Source organism: Monopterus albus, unplaced genomic scaffold, assembly GCF_001952655.1.
Source record: "Monopterus albus unplaced genomic scaffold, M_albus_1.0 scaffold157.1, whole genome shotgun sequence".
NCBI lineage: Eukaryota > Metazoa > Chordata > Actinopteri > Synbranchiformes > Synbranchidae > Monopterus > Monopterus albus.
Genome location: NW_018128037.1, coordinates 976,443 through 998,873, shown reverse-complemented (window position 1 = coordinate 998,873; position 22,431 = coordinate 976,443). Strand labels below are relative to the sequence as shown.

Genomic DNA, 22,431 nt, shown 5'->3' with positions numbered 1-22,431 from the left:
TCTCTCTGTTTGTGCATACCAAGTCATAGCCATCAAGGTCAAAATCCATTCCCCTTACAGTGTTAATCCAAGTTTCAGAAATAGCAATTATATTAAAAGAATGTGTAAGACTACTAAGATAATGTTTTATACTCTGAATGTTTGCGTATAAACTTCTGCTATTGAAGTGAATTAATAATAATTTGTTTTCAGTCTTGACATTGCTGTTAAACTGCTCATCCGTGTAATACTTGCAGTTATTTTCAGAGTTCTTAAAAAAGTTTTTTTCAGGGTCAGAATCATCGTCTGATTCATGATAATGTTGTTCGGTCACTCCAATTGTGTTCAATTCCAGATCCAGTCCCTCAAAAACTATTAACCTCTGTATAGAGGGCTTTTCCACCAGAGGAACCTACCAAAACATGCTGAGGCATGTAACACTCATTGCAGGTTCTGTATTTGTTTTCGCTACCCTCGACCCACTTTGGAGGTGCGAACCAGCAGCTACATTTCAGCACCAATTGTGGGCAACAGCTTTGATGTGTGGCGTGTGTGTGTGTGTGTGTGTGTGTGTGTGTGTGTGTGTGTGTGTGTGTGTGTGTGTGTGTGTGTGTGTGTATATATATATGTATACATACATAGAGAGAGAGAAACAAAGCTTAGGCTAGAACAGTTTCAGTTGACTGATGGTTCTCTCGGCTAATGATTTTAACTAGTCTACTTTCACAGGGCATTTATGTGAATTTTGTATGCATTCTAATGTTTTATCTACTTGTGTGCATCGTGTTAAGCACCTTTTAATTGCCTTTGTGTGTGAAGATGTAATATTTAAATAACCTGCATCCACAGAGCATAGGGTTTGTGATACCAGATGGCAGAAAAGAGAGCTGCAGTTGGGATTGTATGAGCCAGGTGCAGAATTAATAAAGAATCCTCTAAAAAAAAATTCTCAGATCCATATGATGATCCAGATCAGCACCAAAATCTACCTCATTTATATTTGGACTGCTTCTCTTCCATAGATCTCTCTGAGCTAAACTCAACAACTGCTTCATCGAAATCATCATCTTTTAGACCCAATCTTGACCCAGGTGTTCTAGCTAATTATAGACCAATATCCAATCTCTCGTTTATTTCTAAAATCCTTGAAAAAGCTGTTGTAAAGCAGTTATGTGACCACTTGGACAAGAATGATTTGTTTGAGGATTTTCAGTCAGGATTTAGAGTCCATCATTGTACAGAAACTGCACTGGTGAAAGGTTTACTTGTGGTTCCTAGAGTCCACAGAAGTACAATGGGAGGCAGAGCATTTAGCTCCCAGTCTCGGTTCGGGAGGCAGGCACTCTTTCTACTTTTACGGGTCACTAACTGTGTGTCTCTCTCCCGGTCTAGACCTTACTTTGTAAAGTGTCTTGAGAAGACTGGTTCTTTTTTGCATTTTGGCAAATTAACCCCATTAAACCATGTCTGAGTTCAGTTTTTAATTTTATGACTTAGACAAAGCATGCAAAATTTGCCACAAATTGTAGCAATGCTGAGGATTTTCAAGTATTTTGGCTGCATGGCCAAATCAATGGATCAAAGCAGAGCTTCCCCAGTAGAAAACCTCTGACAGGAATGGGTGTTGTCCATTGAAATCATTCTGCAACTGTGAAATATTTCTTTGTTTAATGAGACAGTGAAATGTCATTTCTGATTAACAGACACACACTAACACAGTGGGGAAAAAAATAACAAGCTGGACTTGTGTTTTAAGCTTTCACCACTGAGGTGACTGTACATTTGCTGGTTCAGGAGTTAATGTGAAGGTTGTGTGTTTTGTGTACAGGATGGTGCTCTTGACCTGCTGAGGGAATTAAAGAACATCAAGATGTCTTTGGAGACCCTGCAGGTAATTAACCACCCCTCTACTATATCACTGCCACCCAGTGGTAGACACTGAACAATAACAGTAGATGAAAATTGTGTTTTTGCTGTGCGCCAGGGGGTTAACGTCTCACCTTGCTCTAGTGATAGAAGAGTGTACCCCAGGGTATGTTCACACACTGTGACACCAGTGTTGGGTGTGGTTACAGCAGCTACCCAGCACCATCTGGCTACATGCAATATTGTTAGTGCTGTGATGTTAACAATACAGCAGATACTAACTCATACCCAGGTTAGCATTCATTTACAAGATCAGCTTTGTTTCTGCTTCATCTTTCATATACCATGTTTTTGTGTTTATGTTAATGGATTTTTTTTGTTTGTTTTTTTTTTCAACAAAACAAAACTTGTCTGCATACACTGCTTAAGCAGCGTTACTGCTTTGGCTGTAGTCTATTTCTGTCAGTCAAGGACAAAAGGTCTACATTTCTCCATGTCTGTTGATACAAGCTGCCCAGGTTTCACCTATAGAGCTTGTGCAGTAATTGGAAAAAATTTTAAGCAAGATAACATGTTAAAAAAGTCAGTTCACCACACTTTCTGTGTAAGGGATTATATACTAAGCTGACATTTTCAAAGACATATTTGTTGAAACGATGTCTAAACTTCAAGGTTTGCGATGGGTGCTGTCTGTTTCCACAGTATGCAACAGACTGGTGTACACCACAGCCCTGGACTGATCCCAGTTTAATTACCAGCAATGTCCCAGTTGTCATTGGGAGCCACCTAGGTTGGCTGTTGGAACTGCAGTGATACTATGAACAGCTGTTAGTGTCTTCCTACACAGATATTAGGCAAGTCAAATTTCAGCACGATTGGTCGAACCAGATATTCACTGTTTCAACTTGTGTACTTCTGTCAACATTCACACACCGATGACGACAGGCTGCCATGCACCGGCGCTAGTCAAGCCACCGGGAGCAATTCGGGGTTCAGTGTCTTGCTCAGGGACACTTAGGCATGCGGGGAGACCGGGAGTCGAACCACCAACTTGCCGGTCAGGAGACGACTGCCCCACCTCATGAGCCACAGCCAGCCCCTAGTAGTGTAGGAAGACACTAACAGCTGTTCATAGTATCACTGCAGTTCCAACAGCCAACCCAGTGACCAAGACACTGATTTCTTCAAAAACATGAATGTTAATTTAGGTTTGATGTTAATTTGGCTGCCTGTCTCAGCTAATATGTTAGAACTTGATGCCTTTTTACACCGGTTTATCCTAACTGTCTCTCTTTGTTTCTGTCTGCAGTCAACCAGAGTTGGGATGTCAGTGAATGCGGTGAGGAAACAGAGTTCAGATGAAGAAGTTCAGACTCTGGCCAAAACTCTCATCAAGTCCTGGAAGAAACTCTTGGGTGTGTGTGTGTGTATGTGCGCATGTGCTCTTGTGTCTTTGTGAAGGCCAGTTTGGCCCAATCCCAAACTCCTCCCTAAGCCCTCGTAAGCCCTAAACCCTCAAAGACATGAGTGACGTCACCTCCAAGTGATTGAGTGCAAGAGCTAGAAAACGTGTAAATAGGAACGGGACAGCACTTTGTGACTTAGCCTGCCACATCACCATGACAATGCCAAAGCAATGACATGGTTCTAACTATTGTGGGTTTAGAGCTTTTATGTTTTTCATTTTCCTCACGGCCACTTCAGGGACCGACTGGCTGGTTTGAAGGTGCTCCTGCCTTACAGAGTGGACAAGGGGCAAGTGTCATTTACCTTGTCAGTTTAATATATGTTTTTGTGAAAACAGCATCATTAAGCAAAAAAGAAAAATAGTTGTATTAGTAGTTGTAATAGTACTTATATGCTTACCTATTTAGCAGATGCTTCTGTCCAGCGCTCCATACAAAAACAGAATAACATCATTTAAAATAACAAAGAATAATTGCTTGTTTACCATTCATCTTTTTTTTTCTTATCTCCAATTTATTGGCATTTGTTTACATTTTTTAATGCCACTAGCCTTCCCTGGGTAGGGCTCATCTTGTGTTTAATGTCACAAAGCTATGAACTGCAGGACATTCTTTAAGATAAAGGTAAAAGTCAGAAACGCTGACTTATGGAAAGTAAGTATAAAGGGCTCAAAATGGAAGCTAGAGAGCCCTCATGCACTTGACAATTTTGCAGTGGCACAGCCCTGAGCCCTCATCAGCCTAGTGGGGGTGTGGCTCAAAGTCTATAAGTCTGTGAGTGTGGAAACTGGGATTGGGTTGTTGAGTCTTAGCCCATGAGAATTAGGACAGGGTTAGGATCATGGTGGTTATTATACAAATGATAAGCATAGAAGCATGTGTGAACTTATTGATCAACGTGTTGTGTTGTTATAATTAATTCATTGTTTATTCTTTATAGTTTTGGGTTGTGTCTAAAGTGACATTGTCAACTATCTAGTTTTGCCTGACCAGCTCCCAAAACCTAAAAAGATTCAGTTTACAAGCAAACAGAGAAAAGCAGGAACTCCATCACATTTTTGGGATAAGTGACAGAATTCTTGTTATCAGAACTGTTGTCAGTCGACTGAGTCCAGCACTTCTGTGACACAATGTCCTTCTTAAATCAAGTAAGAATGCTGGTATGACACAGGCGAACCTGCAGTTCCGCATTTTTGGGGTTCTGGATTGGTATGAAAAATTTATTTGACCTGCAATGTTAATAGAGCAGAGTGTTGCCAGTTAACACATGGTTAAAAAAGAAAAAGTATTCAAGGGGTAGTAGCCAGGATATGCTGATCTGGGAAATGAATGTGATAAGTTTTCTGCTGTATTAATGCAGCCTCTGAAAAGTAGGACATGGTAACAGTGAATCATTAGGTTTCTACCTACCTGATCTTATGTGCATTTGACACAATTGACTCTTAAAAACCTTAGTGAAAGTGCTGAAAATTTGGAGAAACAAACAGTTAATGCTTGGCTAGTAGTTGGTAGGTGTTTCGGTCAAAGCAAAATGTGACGTGAAAGCAGGCTTAGCAAATACAGTAAATTTTACATAAATTTAGTGGTGGCAGTCAGGTAGTGCAGCAGTAATAACCGGCTCCTGTATATTGAATTTAGAGCCCATGGTTTTTGGTGGCATTGCAGTGACACAATGTCCAATAAAGAGGTTTACATTTGTGTATGTGAGACGAGAATTGATAGTTGAACAAACTCCCCACTTTTCTAGTTGTGTTGATGCCGTAAACAGCTTCTTACTAAAATGCTACATGGATGGCTTTGGTATGCTCAACATAAACTGGACCAAAACTGAGCACAAATTAGCAAAATTACTTCTTTTGCTAATCCAGGAAAGGCTAATTGTTATGATTTAGATTTGCTTCCTCTTTTTGTGCTTTTATTTTGGTTTTTCTTCTCGTTCTGCTTCATCTCTCCTGCCCCAGTTTTACCATGGTTCTCAATCAGCATTCTTTCTGTTCACCTGCTGCCTATCATCCCCTTGTTTTCAGCTATATATACTACTTTTCCCTCAGTCATTCGCTGGTCCATTACTCAATTCATGATGCCCCTCTGGTGTCCGTAGTTGCTCTCACCATGTCCAGACTGCAACATTTTTTGTGCCTGATGTTACTGCACGACGTTCTCTCGTTTCGACAGCAGCCAGCACCTCGGCACTCAGCTTACCTGTTCCTTGACGCCAAGCAAGTCCACTCCTAATCTATGAATATACTCACCTATGCTCCATGCCACTGCCTGGTTAGGACCTGTACCTCTCACTCAGTTACCTGTCCCCCTCAATTACAACTACCACCACTTACCTGGGTATCTTACCTCTGCCTGGGTACGCCAGCACCAGCAGAAATTCCACTCTGCCTGCCTGCCTCCCCCAGCTCAGCTCTACCTGCCTGTAATTTTGTTACCATTTGAACCGACTTAAATCGACTTAAGCTTTATTAAAACCTCCTTCTCAATCACCTCCGCTTCTGTGTCTGCATTCTGAGTCCACTCCCTAGTTCAGCCTCGACAGTAACTGGACAACAAAACACTAACATTGCAGTCAGTTGGAATGACTGCAAATTACAAACAGAATATTTCAATACAAAGGTACAAAATTGAAATGCTAATGTTAGCTTGTAATGATGCTGATATATACACTTTAGCCAGCTACAGTACTTGCACGTCTAGAAGGAAGAAAGCCACATCTGTGTCAAATTTTAGTCCTGTGGATGCTTTTACTGCTCTCCATCTCTGGCATGCCAAATGGATGGTAACCCTGGTTTTGCCTCGTTCTGTGTTGCACTCTTCTGCTATAGAACATGGCCTCTTGGTTCTAACATGTCTGGTCTCATCCTGGGTTGTAGCTGCACAGGGAGCCTCCATGGTTCATCTTTGAAATGAGAAATACTGGTTTGAAAAATGCATCTTATAACCTTGGATCGTTGGGGATGGGGGAAGAAGTATGGCGTTGATTTTTAACAACACTGGCCACAGAGTGCAAAAAAGATAGCAGAGTGGGGGGTTTAGTACAGCAGGGAGAAAACAGTCCTTACTTGATTTATCTGAATTTGTGCTTAGTTAATCTGGCTTTACATTTGGTTCTAATTTGTGCTACATCTGAATGGAAACCTGCCTTTTGGCTCACACCAGCCCACAGTGAGGCTGCCAGTGCGGGTTTTCATATAACACAGTGGGTTTGTGATTTTCAATGAGCATCATTCTGTATATAATCAGTGCATTCTTTGAGTTTCTTCTCATCAATAATTTTCTCTGTAAGCTTACTGCTGCTACTGCTACATTACTGTGTAGTGGTACGTTGTTTGAGAGCTGAGCCAAAATTTGTTAGTATTGTTTCTTATCCCACAGATGACTCAGAGGGGAAGTCTGAGGAGAAGGAGAAGGAGAAGAAGAGAGAAGGCTCTCCTGTGAGGTCAACATCTACTTCCAAGGAGTCTGGCAGCTGTGAGAAAAGGTCTGTCTGTTAGCTTTAAAAGTGCCTTTCCTTTATGCAGTTACACAAAACTGTAAGACTGGTTTATCAGTATGTTTAAATTGCAACTCTACAGAACCCTTCCAATACATACTGTGTATAGATATTGTACATAAATTGAAATGAAATATGAATATTTTGCTATAAAATTAAAGAGAACTGTAGCTTGCCCAAATCTGTATGTAATCTTTTCACTTCAGTGTAATTATGTATTATGGCAGCCATTTTACAGTGGAGAGGGGTGGCAGGATTGTTGCTTTTGAATAATTAATTGTGGATGTTCTATATTATATAAATATTTTGTTACAATCTGCAAAAGATGAAGTGGTTTTATATGATATAAATACATCTCTGGGGTTTGCAACAAACCAAACAACCAGAAAATCAGCTGTAATTTCAGTGAGTTATGATGATTTTAGTGTTGATAGATCCCCCCCTCATACACTGACGTGCATTAGGAGGCACAGCCTCGGCCCGGGGTGTGTGGCGGCCGCTGTGATGTATTGTTGAAACAGACAGAAGTGGCGCACATCTAAGTGTGTGTGTGTGTCACTTTTAAAGACTGACTGACTGAGTCACATATCAGGTTAATTTTACTCTTCTTTAACCACAACTCTTTAATATTTCTCTCACTCCAAACCCTACAGTAAGAAGTCTGGTGAGACCCCCACCACCCCCACCATTCCCACTCTTCCGTGTCAGATGACCGTCTTCCCGCCTGTTCCTGTCACCACTGACAATGTCAGGAACAAGTGCCGGGAGCTGCTGGTGGCTGCGCTGCAGACTGACGGTGATGAGAAACATAGCTATAGACAGGGTGTTTAAAATGCAAAATTGTTGACGAGATCTGGCTGAACAGCAAGTAGAAGCTTTGACAGCAGCTCTTACACAGAGGCTTAGAACTTCAGTTTGATGTTTTGTGTGAACACAATGTTTCTGGAAAGCAGCTGCTGATTAACTCTGGAATGAAGCTGCTGATGAGACATTCTTGTGTCGATTTTCATCATGTTTTAAATTGATTACAGTATTCAGTGTTTGCTGACAGACTGAACTAATTGTCTGCTACAAATGACAGTAAAGTCACTTACTGTGTGCACAGTGCTGGGGAGTAGGGAACTACATGTAATTAAACTAGTAGTTTAACTACATTCTGCAGTAACTTGCTGGTAGTTTAACTACATTCATATATATGTAGTGACTGAAGTAGTTAAATTACATTTTTGTCATTGTTTGTGTAGTAAACTGCAAATAATTGTGGGCCATAAAAGGAATGATTTCTTTTTTATTTTACCATTGTTTCTCTAACCCTAATCCACCTTTGAGAGACTGCTTGTGTGTTGTAGTAGTAGTAGTAGTAGTACTAGTAGTAAAAGACAGGCCCACTGTTCATATTATCGAACTGGTGTAAGTTCGACTGTTTTAGTTAAGTTTGTACAAGTCAGGTGTTGCAAAACTGACAAGTAACAAAACAGGCTCCTATGTTTTACACCAGCACTAAAGTCAGGCAAATGGTCAAGGTACACTGAAAAAAAAGTTTTTTTGTTGCTTTAATGTTATAGTTTTGTGTCACATGGACATTGTCAGTTTAATCATTTTTAACAGTAGTTTGAACCACTTTTCCTAAGTAACTTTAGTTTACCATAGCATGTTTCTCTCTAGAGTAACTTTCCAGTGTGAAGTAACTGATAGTTTGCAAAGCTACATTTTCTAAGTAGTTTCCTCAACACTGACTGTACATACCTTATCATACTAAATACTATTTTACAATCTCAACAGAACTTACTGTTGTTCATTAGTTAGAAGATGAATGACTAGAGGGTTGACAAAACAGTCTCACATCCGTTTTAGTAGCTTTTCTGGCAGTCTCATATCACATAGTTTTCGTTAGCAGTTACTAAATGAGGTGAGAGTGCGTTGTCAGCTTCTTCTCAGGTCAGCATGAAAATCAACCGGTGCAGTGTTTGAGATAAAACTGGCTTATTTCCAGAGATTTGATGGTGCTCTGTGGCCTTCTTTAGCAAATAGAAACTATTAAGGTGTCATCCTGCAACCTTATTCTGGTAACGGGCAGTTTCATTCGCTGTATAAAGCTGCGGAGTAGAAAGATAAAACCAACGATTCTTGGGTTTGGAATATTATCAAGAATGAACCACCGGTGCTCTAGTGGTGTTTGTGATGTTTGACTGTAACTCAGTCAAATTTGTAATCCATCAAACTAACTGGCTGACTTCCTTATTATTAATGGCTTCATTTTGTGTTAAGTTACAAATACATGTTGCGTTACTCATTTGAGTTACAAGTTTGTTACTAAGTTCCCAATTTGATAAACATATATTTTTAATCATTTTGCTTTGTAGTTTTGTAAAAAGTCAGTTGTATTGTATAAAAAGCTTTTAATGTGCCTGAAATGAAACAACGTGTGTTTGTGTATTCCAGACGACCACAAGACCATTGGGGCTGACTGTGAGCATCTTGCAGCACAAATTGAAGAACATATCCTTCAGCACTTCATGCTGTGACTTTAACACATGAAAAAAACAGAGCAGGACTTCACACCTGAAAGAAAGATCCTAATCTGAGTGTACTGACAGGATGTGTTTCACTTGAACTCTGGCTCAAGAGGCAGATCTTCCTAATCCTTCTAATTGGAAAATTAGCGTTTTTTTCCCGGCTTGTTTAGTCCACATGTGGGAGTGTCCTTGTCTCAGTTGCTCCCGGTGATGACGCTGGTGCGGGAATGTGTGAGTACTTGGGAGAGCGAAAGGGTGAATGATCAAATAGCGTGAAAATGCTTTGAGTGTGTTGCAATGCATAGAAAAGCGCTATACAAGTATAAGACCTGTTAACAGTGTGGCTCTGAGGGCTGTGGCATGTCCATCCCTCGGCTAAGCAATTTGTTACCAAGTGAGACATTTTAACTGACTTTTTTTCCAGTGTGACAAGAAGTTTGAATCGTACTCTTGTCCAACACTTCAGTTCATGACAGGATAATTCTGAAACGTCAGCCTGCTGGTATCCAGTAGTTGGGAAAGTTCATGAGAACATATGCAGCTGTGAGTTTATTACAGTAGGTACACCTGGCTACCAACATTACAGTCTAATACCACAATCCCAGAATAAATAGCCCTTAATGAAGGCGCTGATGTGCAGATTTTGTTGAAACTGTGATGTTGATTCAACTTCAATGTGATTTTAGAGGGTGTTGAATTGCTATTGAATTGTATTCCATTATCCTGAAAGGTATTTTTGTTATTTTGTTCACCTCGGTTCTATCAGTGAGGGTACTGTATGTGATTCTGGTGTACTGCTCCTCTTGCACCGTGGCTACAAGCTAGTATTAATTGCTGGAAGGTGTTGCTATATCTAATTGAGGGCTAGCAAGCTTCAGATTCCTGCATTAGCTGAGACAGTGAACACAACATAGATGTACAGTGAGCGAAGGGCTGGGTGGACTGTAATGGAGCAGAGAATGAGGGACGGGCTTCTGAGCCTACCCTTGGACAGCTTTCTAGAACTTGCTTATTGTAGGCTTACTCTAAGTAATTGAAAATAAGTTAAAGTACAGTAATGCTGCATACATATGCATATACATATCTGCGTACACATTATGGGTGGAACAATATGCAAAATAAGTTTCGTTCAGTAAGGGGAAAATAAATCAGCTTGCATTAAGAACTTTTGTACAAGCCATGGAAAGGTTGTGTAAATGATGAAGGGAGCAGCATTTGTACTACGCTAATTTTCCCCTTAGCAGTAGTGATATTCATGCTCGCATAGTGCCATTTCAAGTTTGATGTGTTGCCAAAAACATACCCAGTCACCACTGAATGAGCTTATTAAGTGGCAGACCAGAATGCAGTAAGACATCTTATCCATTTGTCTTTATCCATTGTTGTGTTTCACTGGAAAGCTGAAGTGTTCCAACACAGGAGAGCTTAATGATGAGGGAGGCTCTGTTAGCTCTGGCTTCTTGTTTGCACTGGTTCAGAGCTATATGTTGGTGTAGGAATATGGATTTGAAAGAAATGTTCTGCATGCAAAACAAGCTTATTGTTAACTACTCTTAAAGACTGCATTTAGTGTGCATCTGCACTGTACTGAAAGTCCAGGAAAAAGTCTGATATAAATATGTGTACCTTTAAGCCTCTAATACACACCCTGTCTCAAATATCCTTAAATCCATGTATGTATGATTTATTCATACAGTAATTTCATCCATTTTTAAATGAGATTTTATGATAAATGACGGCAACTTGGGCAGCACAGCGGTGTGGTGGTTAGCGCTGTCACCTCACAGCAAGAAGCTTATTCACAGTTCAAACCTCGGCCGACATGAGCCATTTTTGTGTGGAGTTTGCATGTTCTCCCTGTCGGCTCTTTCTGGGTACTCCGGCTTCTTCCCACATTCCAAAGACATGCAGGTTAGGTTCACAGGTGACTCTAAATTGCCAGTAGGAGTGAGTGTGTGTGGTTGTCTGTCGCTAAGCGTCAGCCCTGTGATAGACTGGCGAGCTGTCCAGGGTGGACCCCACCTCTCACCCAATGTCAGCTGGGATTGACTCCAGCACCCCTGTGACCATATTCAGGAATAAGCAGTATATACAGTATAATGGATGGATAGATGATGGCAACTTAATAATTTGATACACATTGTACCTGGTGGTTCATCAGTTTTGAATGTTTTCATCCTTGACTGCTCATTGTGCTCACAGATCTTCCAGGAGTTTAAGTCAACAGATATGAAATATAAAACGCGTCTACGAAGCCGCATTTCCAACCTGAAGGACCAGAAGAATCCTGAACTGCGGCGTAATGTCCTGTGTGGAAACATCTCACCTCAACGCATCGCTTGTATGACTGCTGAGGTGAGTCGCACAGATATTATGCCCAGTCCTATCTTATCCAAAGGGGCTGTTTAAGAGTCTAGTCTTGGATTAGGGTTATGGTTATATTAGTTTAGGAGCTAGGGAATGAAGGCTAGTATAGTACATATGTGCATATACAGTGGTTATAGAAGAGAATCACCCCCCTTTAAAATAATCACATTTCGTTGCTTTGCAGCCTGAAAAGAAGACGGACAAAGTTTTGTTTTATCCAGCTGTATTTACTCAGTGCAACTTATAACATCCAAGTGAAAGATATAACACCAACGTGACAGAAAAAATAAATAAATTCAAAAATGGAATCGCTGAGTTGGAAAAAGGATCACCCCCCTCCAAAAAAATGACTTGTAAACTCAATCAGGTGTAGCTAATCACCTTTTCAATGGCACACAAAGCCATTTGACTTTCAACTGTAATCACTTGTGGTCATTTTGATTAGCTCAGCCTGAAAATAGTTTTCCTGCAGCTTTTCAGTCCCTGGTAGTTCAACTAAAGCAAACTAGATTCTTTTCTATACCCACTGTATAAGATAAGCCTTTATTAGTCCCATAACAGGGAAATTCACATCATTACAGCAGCAACAGGATAGAAACAGTCTCTGTGTTAAGAATCAGAAAGTAATAAACAAGGTGTTACCAATATAAACATTGAAGCTGTAATAATGCATTTTTGAAAAAGTAATATATTGCACACTGTGCACTGCTTTATATTCACAGTTATTCAGTCTGTGGATGCATGTGGTCAACTTTGGGTGGGGGTCGGGTGTCTACTGGGAGCAATGCTGGCTTTACAGTCAGACAACAGCAAGGAGGAAGGGGGTGAAGCAGTCTGTCACTGACGGACCTGCCCAGTGCTGACAGAGTCTTATGCATGGGGTGGGAATCCTCCTCAAGCAAGGATGTCAGCTTAGCTAACATCGTCCTGTCAGCACTGGGTCAAGGGGACTTCCCAGGACAAAGCTGGCCTTCTTGACCAGTGTGTCTAGTCTTCATAGTCTCCATAGATGATGGCTGATGCCACCACTGTGTTGAAGAAGGTCCTTAGGAGTAGGGTTGTAACAATATGATAACTGTCTCAGAAAATATCATGGCTTTATGATATTATCTTATCCGGTATTACACAATATTATCAACTACAACGACCCTCAGAGGAATGAAAACAAAAGGGTATTTTTTTAAATTGCAAGTTGATTGTTGATTGAGCTGGATTGCAGAGCTAGATTGACCCTAAAGAATAAACAGGATTATAAACATGATTAAAAAAAAGGGATCTAATTATAACATGTTATATAACTAAAGCATGTTATCAGCAGTAGTGCTGTTCACATCCTTTACTTAAGTAAAAGTAGCCTACTCTGTTACAAGCAAAAGTCCTGCATTGGGAATGTTAAGTTAAAACTAAGTATTATTAATTAAAGTATTAATAGTAGAAGTAGGCTATTCAATGCTGTAAAATGTTATACTATCTATCTTGTACTGTTATATTATTACATCATATTACCTATGATGAAAGCTTAATGCCAAAACCCATTGGTCTTTTACCTTTGCATTAAAGTTGCTTGGAAGACTGCCAGACTTTTTGCTTTCCATTAACAGCCCCTCACTCATGCACTGATTGAACTATTGATTATTTTCATTAGGGATCAATCTGCTGATTATTTTCATTATTAATCAATTGACAGGTTTGTAAAACAATAATGAGAAATGCTGTCACTATTCTCTAATGATTATCAAAATAGTTGCTAACTTACTGTAGTGTAGCAGTGCAGTAATGCAGCCAGACTGATCCTGTCTGTGGCATCACTCACACAGACACACACACACACTCACTTTTGAGTCCAGAAAGTTTGTGCATGTGTTTCTGGGGTCAGATGGGGATCAGTGTGAGTCCTGTTGTAAATCAGAGATCAGCAATGGAACAGACAACGTGTAAAATTATTTCACTAGCACATTTTATGACCAGTGTTTGTATAATCACACATTTTATTGTTTGGGATTAAAGTAATATAGGGGACACATACTTTGACCTGCACAGAGGGATGTGTTCTTGAAGGTGTCCATTTTTGAGATATCCAAAGTAATCCTGCACTGCTGACTTTAATTTCTTTTTTTTTGTGGATGGAGTTTGGTAATTTCAGCCTCCTTCTCTCCGTCACTTGTTCACTGCATGTGTGCGCGTGGTGCCCATTGTGGAGTCTGACAGGCAGGGATGAAAACAAATGTGTGTGAAAAAGAGTTCAAGTATGTGTCCGAGCTCTGCGAACACTGTGTAGTATTGAATTCAGACTGTTGAAGCAGTTGAAATGTGTGTGTTGTGTGCAGGAGATGGCGAGTGCAGAGCTAAAGCAGATCAGAGAAGCTCTGACTAAAGAGTCCATCAGAGAGCATCAGCTGTCAAAGGTTGGAGGAACTGAGACAGACATGTTCATCTGCAACAAGTGTCACGGAAAGAACTGCACATACACACAGGTATGGACACGCACTGTGCCAGTTTTTACTGAAATCATTTTTTGTTTTGTTTTCAACAAGTCTGTGTGTGTATTACAGGTGCAGACCCGCAGCGCTGATGAGCCCATGACCACCTTTGTCCTGTGTAACAGCTGCGGCAACCGATGGAAGGTGAAGAACAATTATTAACATATAATTATATGTTTGTGTAAGGGTAAACTGAAATATTAAAATGTCAGGTAATCACCCTCTATAGTAATAAATGCTCTGGTGCTCCATATAATATACAGCTGTTGTTATATGCATGTGTATATCCTTAAATAAGCAGGCATATAAATAATGTATGTACCCAACAAGTGGGAATCTATGAAACTTACAAATAAGAAATAAATGAACAAATTCAGTAGAGTTGCTGAAAAAACACAGAAGAAATCATCTGGATGTAGCTTTAGGTAGAAGACGTTTCACCTCTCATCCAAGAGGCTTCATCAGTTCTGTCTGACTGGTGGTGAGCAGGAGGTATTTATCCCACTGGGTGGTGTTTCAGTCCTTCGATGGTCAACAATGTCCCCTGAATTGTTAGGGTCTGGTATCGGTGAGAGTCGTTACCTGTCTTTGAACCCTCATGTGTGGACCAGCACCTATTGTCGTGGTGTGAATTGGGGCGGAAATATTTTGGTAGCGATTTCAAAACAGAGTTGTAGATGGATGATGAGTTGTGTCTGAGTCCACCACCCCTATCTAGAAGAGGGGTGTTCTATTTGGACAAAATTTGCTTCTTTGACTCCTCTCAAACCAGCGGTGTTCTCTGGAGAGGATCAGTCTCTACCCAAACATTTCCACCCTTTCTTCCTTTACCACACAATTGATAAACCAGTCATCTATTAGACTCGTGCTGCTTAGTTGGTTTTTGCTTTTCTGAGCCTCATTCTGATCTTCTTTCTCTTGGTCACCTGTTTCTTCCTCAATTTGCCAGATAACTCCACCCAAGTCTAAATGGCAACTCTCAATCAGCTCTTGAAAGAATGGCTGCCAGACCAAAGAGGTCACGTTCTTTTGGACAGAGAAGGGGGGACAAGGAGCAAAAGCCTGGTTTAACATCAGCTTGTCTTTTTTGACATGGAGAGGGTTGAGAGCAGCCAAAGCAATCAGATTTGATTCAGATGTAGTGTTCTTGGTTCTGGATACGTTAACATCTAAAGCTAACACATTTGTTTTGATAATATTAGCAATCATGATTTTACCTTTGTGTTGAATTAATATGTTTTAAATAGTGAAGAAATTTGAGCTTTAAAGTTAGTGTTAGCCCTGTTCAGGACTGTCTCCATCATTTGACATTGTGCTGCTGCACTGCAGCCATAAAGCCAGAACTCACAGTCAGCTAACAGTAGCTTAGGATTGGTGGCTGTATTTGTCAATGCTAGGACATAGGATGTGTTCATTTGTTTTGAGTCTCTAGCTACTGAAAATAAATTAATTAATGCACTCTTAAGCTTTCCATTGGCCTTCCTGTTGAAAGGCACTGTAGGAAATGTAGGACTAACTGAAGCAGAAATGCATGAAGGTGGTTTGAAGTAGCCTCGCCAAAAATGATTATATTCTGTTTCTCCTTCCTCTTTAGTGTTAAGGGGAAATTAATGAGTATCAGTAACATACTGATACATACAGAGGAAAACATGGCGGTGTCACGAACAAACGCAGCGGTTTGTCTCTCTCCCGGTTGTGTGCCTAATAATGTGTGTTCTAGTGTGTGTGTGTGTGTGCATTTGTCGTGTTTATGTTCTGGCGCGTGTAGTTCAACGTCTACGTTGCGCTCAAGATACAGTCGCCACTGCCTTATGGTTGTAGGGAATAAGTCAAAACATTTCAACTTAGACCAGAAAGTCACAGAGGATATTCGAGGCCTGGGACTTCTCCGCCGGATTCATACATCACCGGACACGCCAGCTACACCACCCCCTGAGAGGAAGCGTCGAAAGCGGTGTGAACGAAAGCAGAAGCGGGGAAAACAGGGAGGCATTCAGGCTAGGCTAGCAGCTAGCCCACACAGACCCGCGATACCATCCCTCATTATGGCCAGTGTACGTTCACTGGACAACAAAATAGACCATATACAGCTCCTGAGATCTGTGTGGCGTGATGTGAGGGACTGCTGTGTTTTCACTTTTATGAAGACATGGCTCAGTGACAACACCCTGGACTCCGCTATCCAGCTAGATGGGTTAACATGCCACCGAGTCCTTGTGGAAGGCAGCAAGACACGTGGAGGGGGAGTTTGTGTTTACATCAGCGATGCTTGGTGTCAGGATGCTGCTATTGTTCATAAACACAGTTTTCTGTTGGTGGAGTTTATTATCATCAAGTGTCGGCCTTTCCATTTATGTAGGCACTACCCAGTAATTCTGTTGATAGTTCAACTCCAGCCGGGCAGAACTGATGAAGCCTCTTGGACCTAAAAACCAAGTCCAGTTGATTTTTCTAAGTTTTTTTCAGCTTACTATGACCTGGATGACTGAGAATCTGCACGGATCTGTTGATAGCTGCTTACATTCCTCCCACCGCTAACACCAGCGATAGGAGTGAGGCACTAAAGTAACTCTACCAGGCCATCAGTGAATAACAGACAATGCACCCAGATGAATTCCTCATCACAGCTGGGGACTTCAATCACGCGGATTTAAAGCTTTTATTGCCCAATCTGCACCAGCGTGTGGACTTTCCAACGAAAGGAGACAACACATTGGACTTTGTGTACACCGCATGCAAGGGAGCATACAAGCTGTGACCCCCTTCAGAGCATAACCCCCCCCCAAAGGCGAGCAGGCTGTGTGTCTGTCCGTAGCCTGCGTGAAGAAGACCCTTTCCAGGGTTAACCCACGCAAGGCAGCTGGACCGGATAACATACTTGGTCATGCTTTAAAAGACTGCCGGGGAGCTCAAGGATGTTCTCACAGACATCTTTAACACCTCTCTGAGCCAAGCGGTTGCTCCCACGTGCTTCAAGGCTGCCACAATAATTCCAATTCCACCCAGTTACAATGACTATCAGCCTGTAGCAATGACTTAAATTATTATGAAGTGCTTCGAGCGGCTGGTCATGCAGAATGTCAGGTCCATCCTTCCTCCCTCTCACGGCCCATTTCAGTTTGCATACAGGTCAAACAGGTCACCTCCCACCTCCCACCCCTCACAATCCACTTCAGATTCCTGCCTTTAGGGAGAAGGTATCTGAGTTTTCAGGTCCACTCCACCAGGCTTACAAACAGCTTAATCCACCAGGTTATGAGGATGCTGAACACTGTTCACTACCTCCCACCTCTGCCCCCTGCCCCTGGACTTTGACCCACCAGAGAACATAAAAAGGACTACCTCTGCTGTTTTAGACAAACCCAATACATTCCCCCTTCTTGTTATATTACATGTAAATGTGCTGCTGTTGGTCATTCGCACTGCTGTCCATGTGCATTTTAATCTCACAATCATCTGACAATCTTCTTGTTATTATTTGCACTACTGTCACTGATTGTACATGGTGTGACTCATAGCCTATTAGGTTATACTGTTTAGCTTTATCCTAATCACTTTGACTTAGCTTTCTTATTCTTTTTAGTCTATTTTTACTCTACTTTTATTCTGTTTTAGTTTCCTAAATGGTATGGCATTCAATACTAGGTGAGAGAGAAACAGTATTTTGATTCTTCTGTATGTCCTGCACATATAGTGACTTGACAACAAAAATCTTTGAGCTCTCTTGATACCGTCACCAGAAGATGGCAGCAGAGACTAGCCTTCCTCTCAGCTCTACCTTTCCATACACCTTCAGTCAGCACTGCTTCCTTTTTATGTCCGCCGTAGCTCCTCCTTCTGGTCCTTCTTTTGTCATTTTTTGTTTTTTCCTTCTCCTCTGTCTCCTTTTCTTCTCTTTGTTTTACTGTTTCTCTTCTTTCAGCTTTTGTTTTCTTTCTTGTTTACATTTCATTACTCCTTTGCTGTCCTTTTCACCCTCCTCCTCCTGCTCTCCACATTTACACCTTCCTCCCTCTCCTTGTAGTTTTTCCAGTCCCTCCCTCCCTCACCTGGCTTTAGATCAAGGTGAAATGACTCTGTTTAAAAGCTGGTGGTTTGTTGGAAGTTTGCGTTGTTGTTTTAGCACTTTGAAACACCCCAGGACTCTTAAACATGCTCCAACAATTTAAACGTAAGTAAATATAAAAAAAAAAAAAAAAAGTGTTAAGTTGTATGAACCTATTAACTTAAGTAATTTTGGTTTTGCAAACAAGCATATTAGTTTTGTTGAACATAGAACATGTAGGAATTTCTCAAAGAGCTGGAACAACCAGTATACCGTTACTGTTCATCCATCTCTATGTTTTCAGAAGAGTTACAGATGGCATTCCCTTCTGTCAACTATATGACAGGAACATCTGAAATCAGTGCTGTTATCATGATTTTTACCATGTCTGCCAATGTTTTGTACCTGATGGGGAAATGATACAATTTACATGTTAAAGAGAATTGGTTTTCAGAGTGGTTATGTGTCACGTTATGACAGTGTAAAAATTTAAGTTATTTTGAACCTAACAAATAAGACACCTTATTGCTGTGTGTCCGCCGTCCCTGGTAGGCTAGTGGTTCAGGCGCAGTGCTCTGACCGCTGTGGCCCAGGTTTAAATCAGGGTTGCGTCAGGAAGGGCATCCGGCATAAAACACGTGCCATATGTCAACATGCGAGTCGTGAGTGTGACGATTCGCTGTGGCGACCCCTAAACGGGAAAAGCCAAAAGTGACTTTCTTATTCATTTGTGTGCCCATTATTTCATTTCATGAGGAAGCCAGTGTTCCCAGACAGGATACCTTAAAGGTGCACTGATTAATTTTTTCAGCCACCGTGACACTCAAAACAAACTGACAAGTTCTGTTTCCTAGCAAATGCATTCACCAGTTTGAAGCTAGTGACTAAATGAGGGCTTCACCGCTAGTTTTAGAGGTAAAATGTGGGCTTCAGCGGTGCAGACATCACATACAGTATCTCTAAGTTTTGTTCTGTTTGTTCAACAGCTGTTTAATAAACTGCTCTAAGTTAGTGGCTGACTGTTGCACTATGGCTGGTGTTCGAAAAAGGCCTTGTAGAACCTTTGCTAGGTGGTGGGCAAAGCAAATGGTCAAACCAACTATCAAAACAAAGGGTGGAGAAGCTGGAATAACAAGTGTGAGTGTTATGGAGGGGGTAGTATCCCCGAGAGACACCATGTCCTGGCCTGTTTTGACCTGATTTATCAGACAATGCAAACTCTTAGTGAATCCACCTCTAATGATAAGGGAGGTTCTTCTAACTAACTTTGTGGACCTGCTGCCTGGTGCTGGGCAGGTGCTGTACAGTGAGTTTATCAGAGCTGTTTTTAGTGAAATCAGCAGTTTACGGTTTTACTGTTACAGTTTACAGATGAGACTGCTGCACCTAAACCAAACAATAAATGTGCCTAAAGAAAAAGACACTGTAGAGCTACAGAGTGGATGATATTCTCTAAATTTGTCCCCATGAGCAACACATTTCACATTGCACAGTTATTTGATCTAGTATCCAGAATTGATTTTTGCAGCTTTAATTTTGGCAGATGTTGAATAAATATGGATGGCAGGAGGAGATAAAGGTGCACAGTCAAGTTTTTCACCATTAGGATTATTTACTAGGACTGTTTCCAGTGCATGTTGGACTCCACCAAGGCTGCCCTTTGTCACCGATTCTGTTCATCATTTTTATGGATAGAATTTCTAGGCACAGCCAGGTAATGGAGGGCGTCTGTTTTGATGGCCGCAGAATCTTGTCTCTGCTCTTTGCGGATGATGTGGTTCTGTTGGCTTCACCAGTTCAAGACCTATAGCGTGCACTAGAGGGGTTTGCAGCCGAGTTTGAAGCGGCGGGGATGAGAATTAGCACCTCCAAATCTGAGGCCATGGTTCTCAGTTGGAAAAAAGGTGGATTGCTCTCTCCAGGTTGGGGCTGAGTTGCTCCCTCAAGTGGAGGAGTTTATATATCTTGGGGTCTTGTTCTCGAGTGAGGGAAAATGGGGCGGCAGGTTGACAGACGGGTCGGTGCAGCGTCCGCAGTAATGCGGTCTCTGTACCAGTCCATTGTGGTGAAGAAGGAGCTGAGTCATAAGACAAAGCTCTCAATTTACCAGTTGATCTACGTTCACCTATGGCCATGAACTTTGGATCATGACCGAAAGAATGAGATTGTGGATACAAGCAGCAGAAATTAGTTTAATCCATAGAGTGGCTGGGCGCACCCTTAGGGATAGGGTGCGGAGCTCAGTCACCCGTGAGAAGCTCAGAGTAGAGCCGCTGCTCCTCCACATTGAACCAGTTGAGGTGGCTCGGGCACCTGTTTAGGATCCCCCCTGGACGCCTCCCTGGGGAGGTATTCTGGGCATGTCCTTCCGGGAGAAGGCCTCGGGGCAGACCCAGGACATGTTGGAGAGACTATGTCTCCCGGCTGGCCTGGGAACACCTTGGGGTTCCTCCTGAGGAGCTAGAGGAGGCGTGTGGGGAGAGGGAAGCCTGGGAGGCTCTGCTCAGGCTACTGCCCCCGTGACCTGGTCTCAGACGAAGATGGATGGATGGATAGTAGGATTATTTGTTTTTACAAGTGGGGCCTCTTTGTATTTGTCTTGAGTAAGAACAGTGTATCGTGCTGTTGGTTTTCCACTTATTGAAAGACAAAAGTCGCAATGCACCAACACATAAACAACGTAGGATTTAAAATATCTTAATAAAATCATGTTTGTGATCTGAGGGATCACATACAATTGAGTACCCATCTTAAGGTTATGCACAGTGGGCCTGGTGATTATCACTGAATGTAAAGATAACACACAAGAAAGCTCCAAACATCCATTAACCATCAGCTGTGAAGTTTCACCAATGAAACTTGAAATCATTTTTAATCCCAGTTATTCTTTCTTTCTTTCAGTTCTGTTGAAGAGGACATGCATGTTTTTCCATCATGAAGCAAAGTCACTAAAATGAATTGAATTTGGATTTAAAAATGAATTTAGTTTTTTCCTTTTTTATATACATAGATCTAAAACCTGTAATATATTTGGAGAAGATATGCCAATTCATGTTGTCTGTTGATTGAATTTGTTTTGTATAGAGCACATAGAATTTATTTCATATCCTTTAAGCCAGATTTAAATCACATTTATGCCTTGTGGAAAAAGTGGATGTGCCTTTATTTGCCATGTTATGCTGCCACACATTTTGCCCTTAACATTTATATTAAAGTTGCTGTTGGATTAAGACCACTATAGTTTCGTTTATTCTTTTGATCTTGTTTGGTTTTAATAGGCGGCTGAGTATTTTCAAAATGAGATATGGTAGAATTATTGCACAGTAAGCACTCCCACCGGTGACATCATAGTGTATGGACACACTCCAGAACACTTTTCTTAAAGTTGCCCTTTAAGACTGTTTATTAGTTGATTTCACCCTCACTATCAGCATCAGATTATATGGCCTGAGTGGAGTATAAATAAATTATAGTCCAAAAATTCACTGTATACATGAATAGAATGAGCGTTTGAGAATGATTTTAATCCACTTCATACAACATTCTGAACAGTAAGTTGATCAATAATTTTTAAATATGTTAAATAAGTTAACTTGGGCAGCAAGTATGATCAAGTTAAAGTGTGGAATATTCTTTGGAACATGGAGATCCTGCAGGACTGTTTTGCTTCAGACAGACTGGGATGTGTTTAAAGCTGCAGCCACCTTGGAGGACTTTTCTGTCAGCATACAGGACTATGCTGAGTATGTGACCAGGTGCATTAGGTCATTGACAACATTGTTCCCACCATACACGTCAGGAGGTTTCCCAACCAGAAGCCCTGGATAAACAGTCAAGTATGCCACATGCAGTGACGTGCGGTGAGGTTGACAGCTGGTGAGGCACTAACTCTTTTACAGTCAGATTTACAAATACAAATTGTCTGTTAACAGACAATGCGTTGTGTTTTATATTTCATTCTCCACACAAACGTGACCCATATTTAATTTGAGGTTAAAATTTATTCCAATTGAGCTTATTTCTAACTAGAAATAATAAAAGTTTATGGTCTTACCTTTACTTGTACACGAAATCCATTTGTCAGCTGGTATGTATTACAAACCCTTTTACCGTTCGAATCCAATATTAAAACAAATGTTCTCAATAAAGAAGATCCTTCTGGACAAAAATGTCCAGACTGTCAAAAATGTTTTGATTGAAAGTCCAGATTTGC

At 41.1% G+C, this 22,431-nt stretch overlaps 1 protein-coding gene across 2 annotated transcripts in view; it reads left to right on the top strand.

Annotated features, from left to right (window-relative positions):
• The window catches only part of tcea2 (transcription elongation factor A (SII), 2), a 30,329-nt gene extending 8,879 nt beyond the window's left edge, over positions 1 to 21,450 (top strand). For both annotated transcript variants that reach the window (XM_020615064.1, XM_020615065.1), the window contains exons 2-10: positions 1,808 to 1,870; positions 3,155 to 3,260; positions 6,693 to 6,798; positions 7,464 to 7,606; positions 9,253 to 9,309; positions 11,527 to 11,681; positions 14,021 to 14,167; positions 14,246 to 14,317; positions 21,120 to 21,450. In XM_020615064.1, the coding sequence (XP_020470720.1) occupies positions 1,808 to 1,870; positions 3,155 to 3,260; positions 6,693 to 6,798; positions 7,464 to 7,606; positions 9,253 to 9,309; positions 11,527 to 11,681; positions 14,021 to 14,167; positions 14,246 to 14,317; positions 21,120 to 21,128 (858 nt within the window). In that variant the 3' untranslated portion in view covers positions 21,129 to 21,450. The remainder of the gene's footprint in view (positions 1 to 1,807; positions 1,871 to 3,154; positions 3,261 to 6,692; positions 6,799 to 7,463; positions 7,607 to 9,252; positions 9,310 to 11,526; positions 11,682 to 14,020; positions 14,168 to 14,245; positions 14,318 to 21,119) is intronic.
• Positions 21,451 to 22,431: the final 981 nt, after the last annotated feature.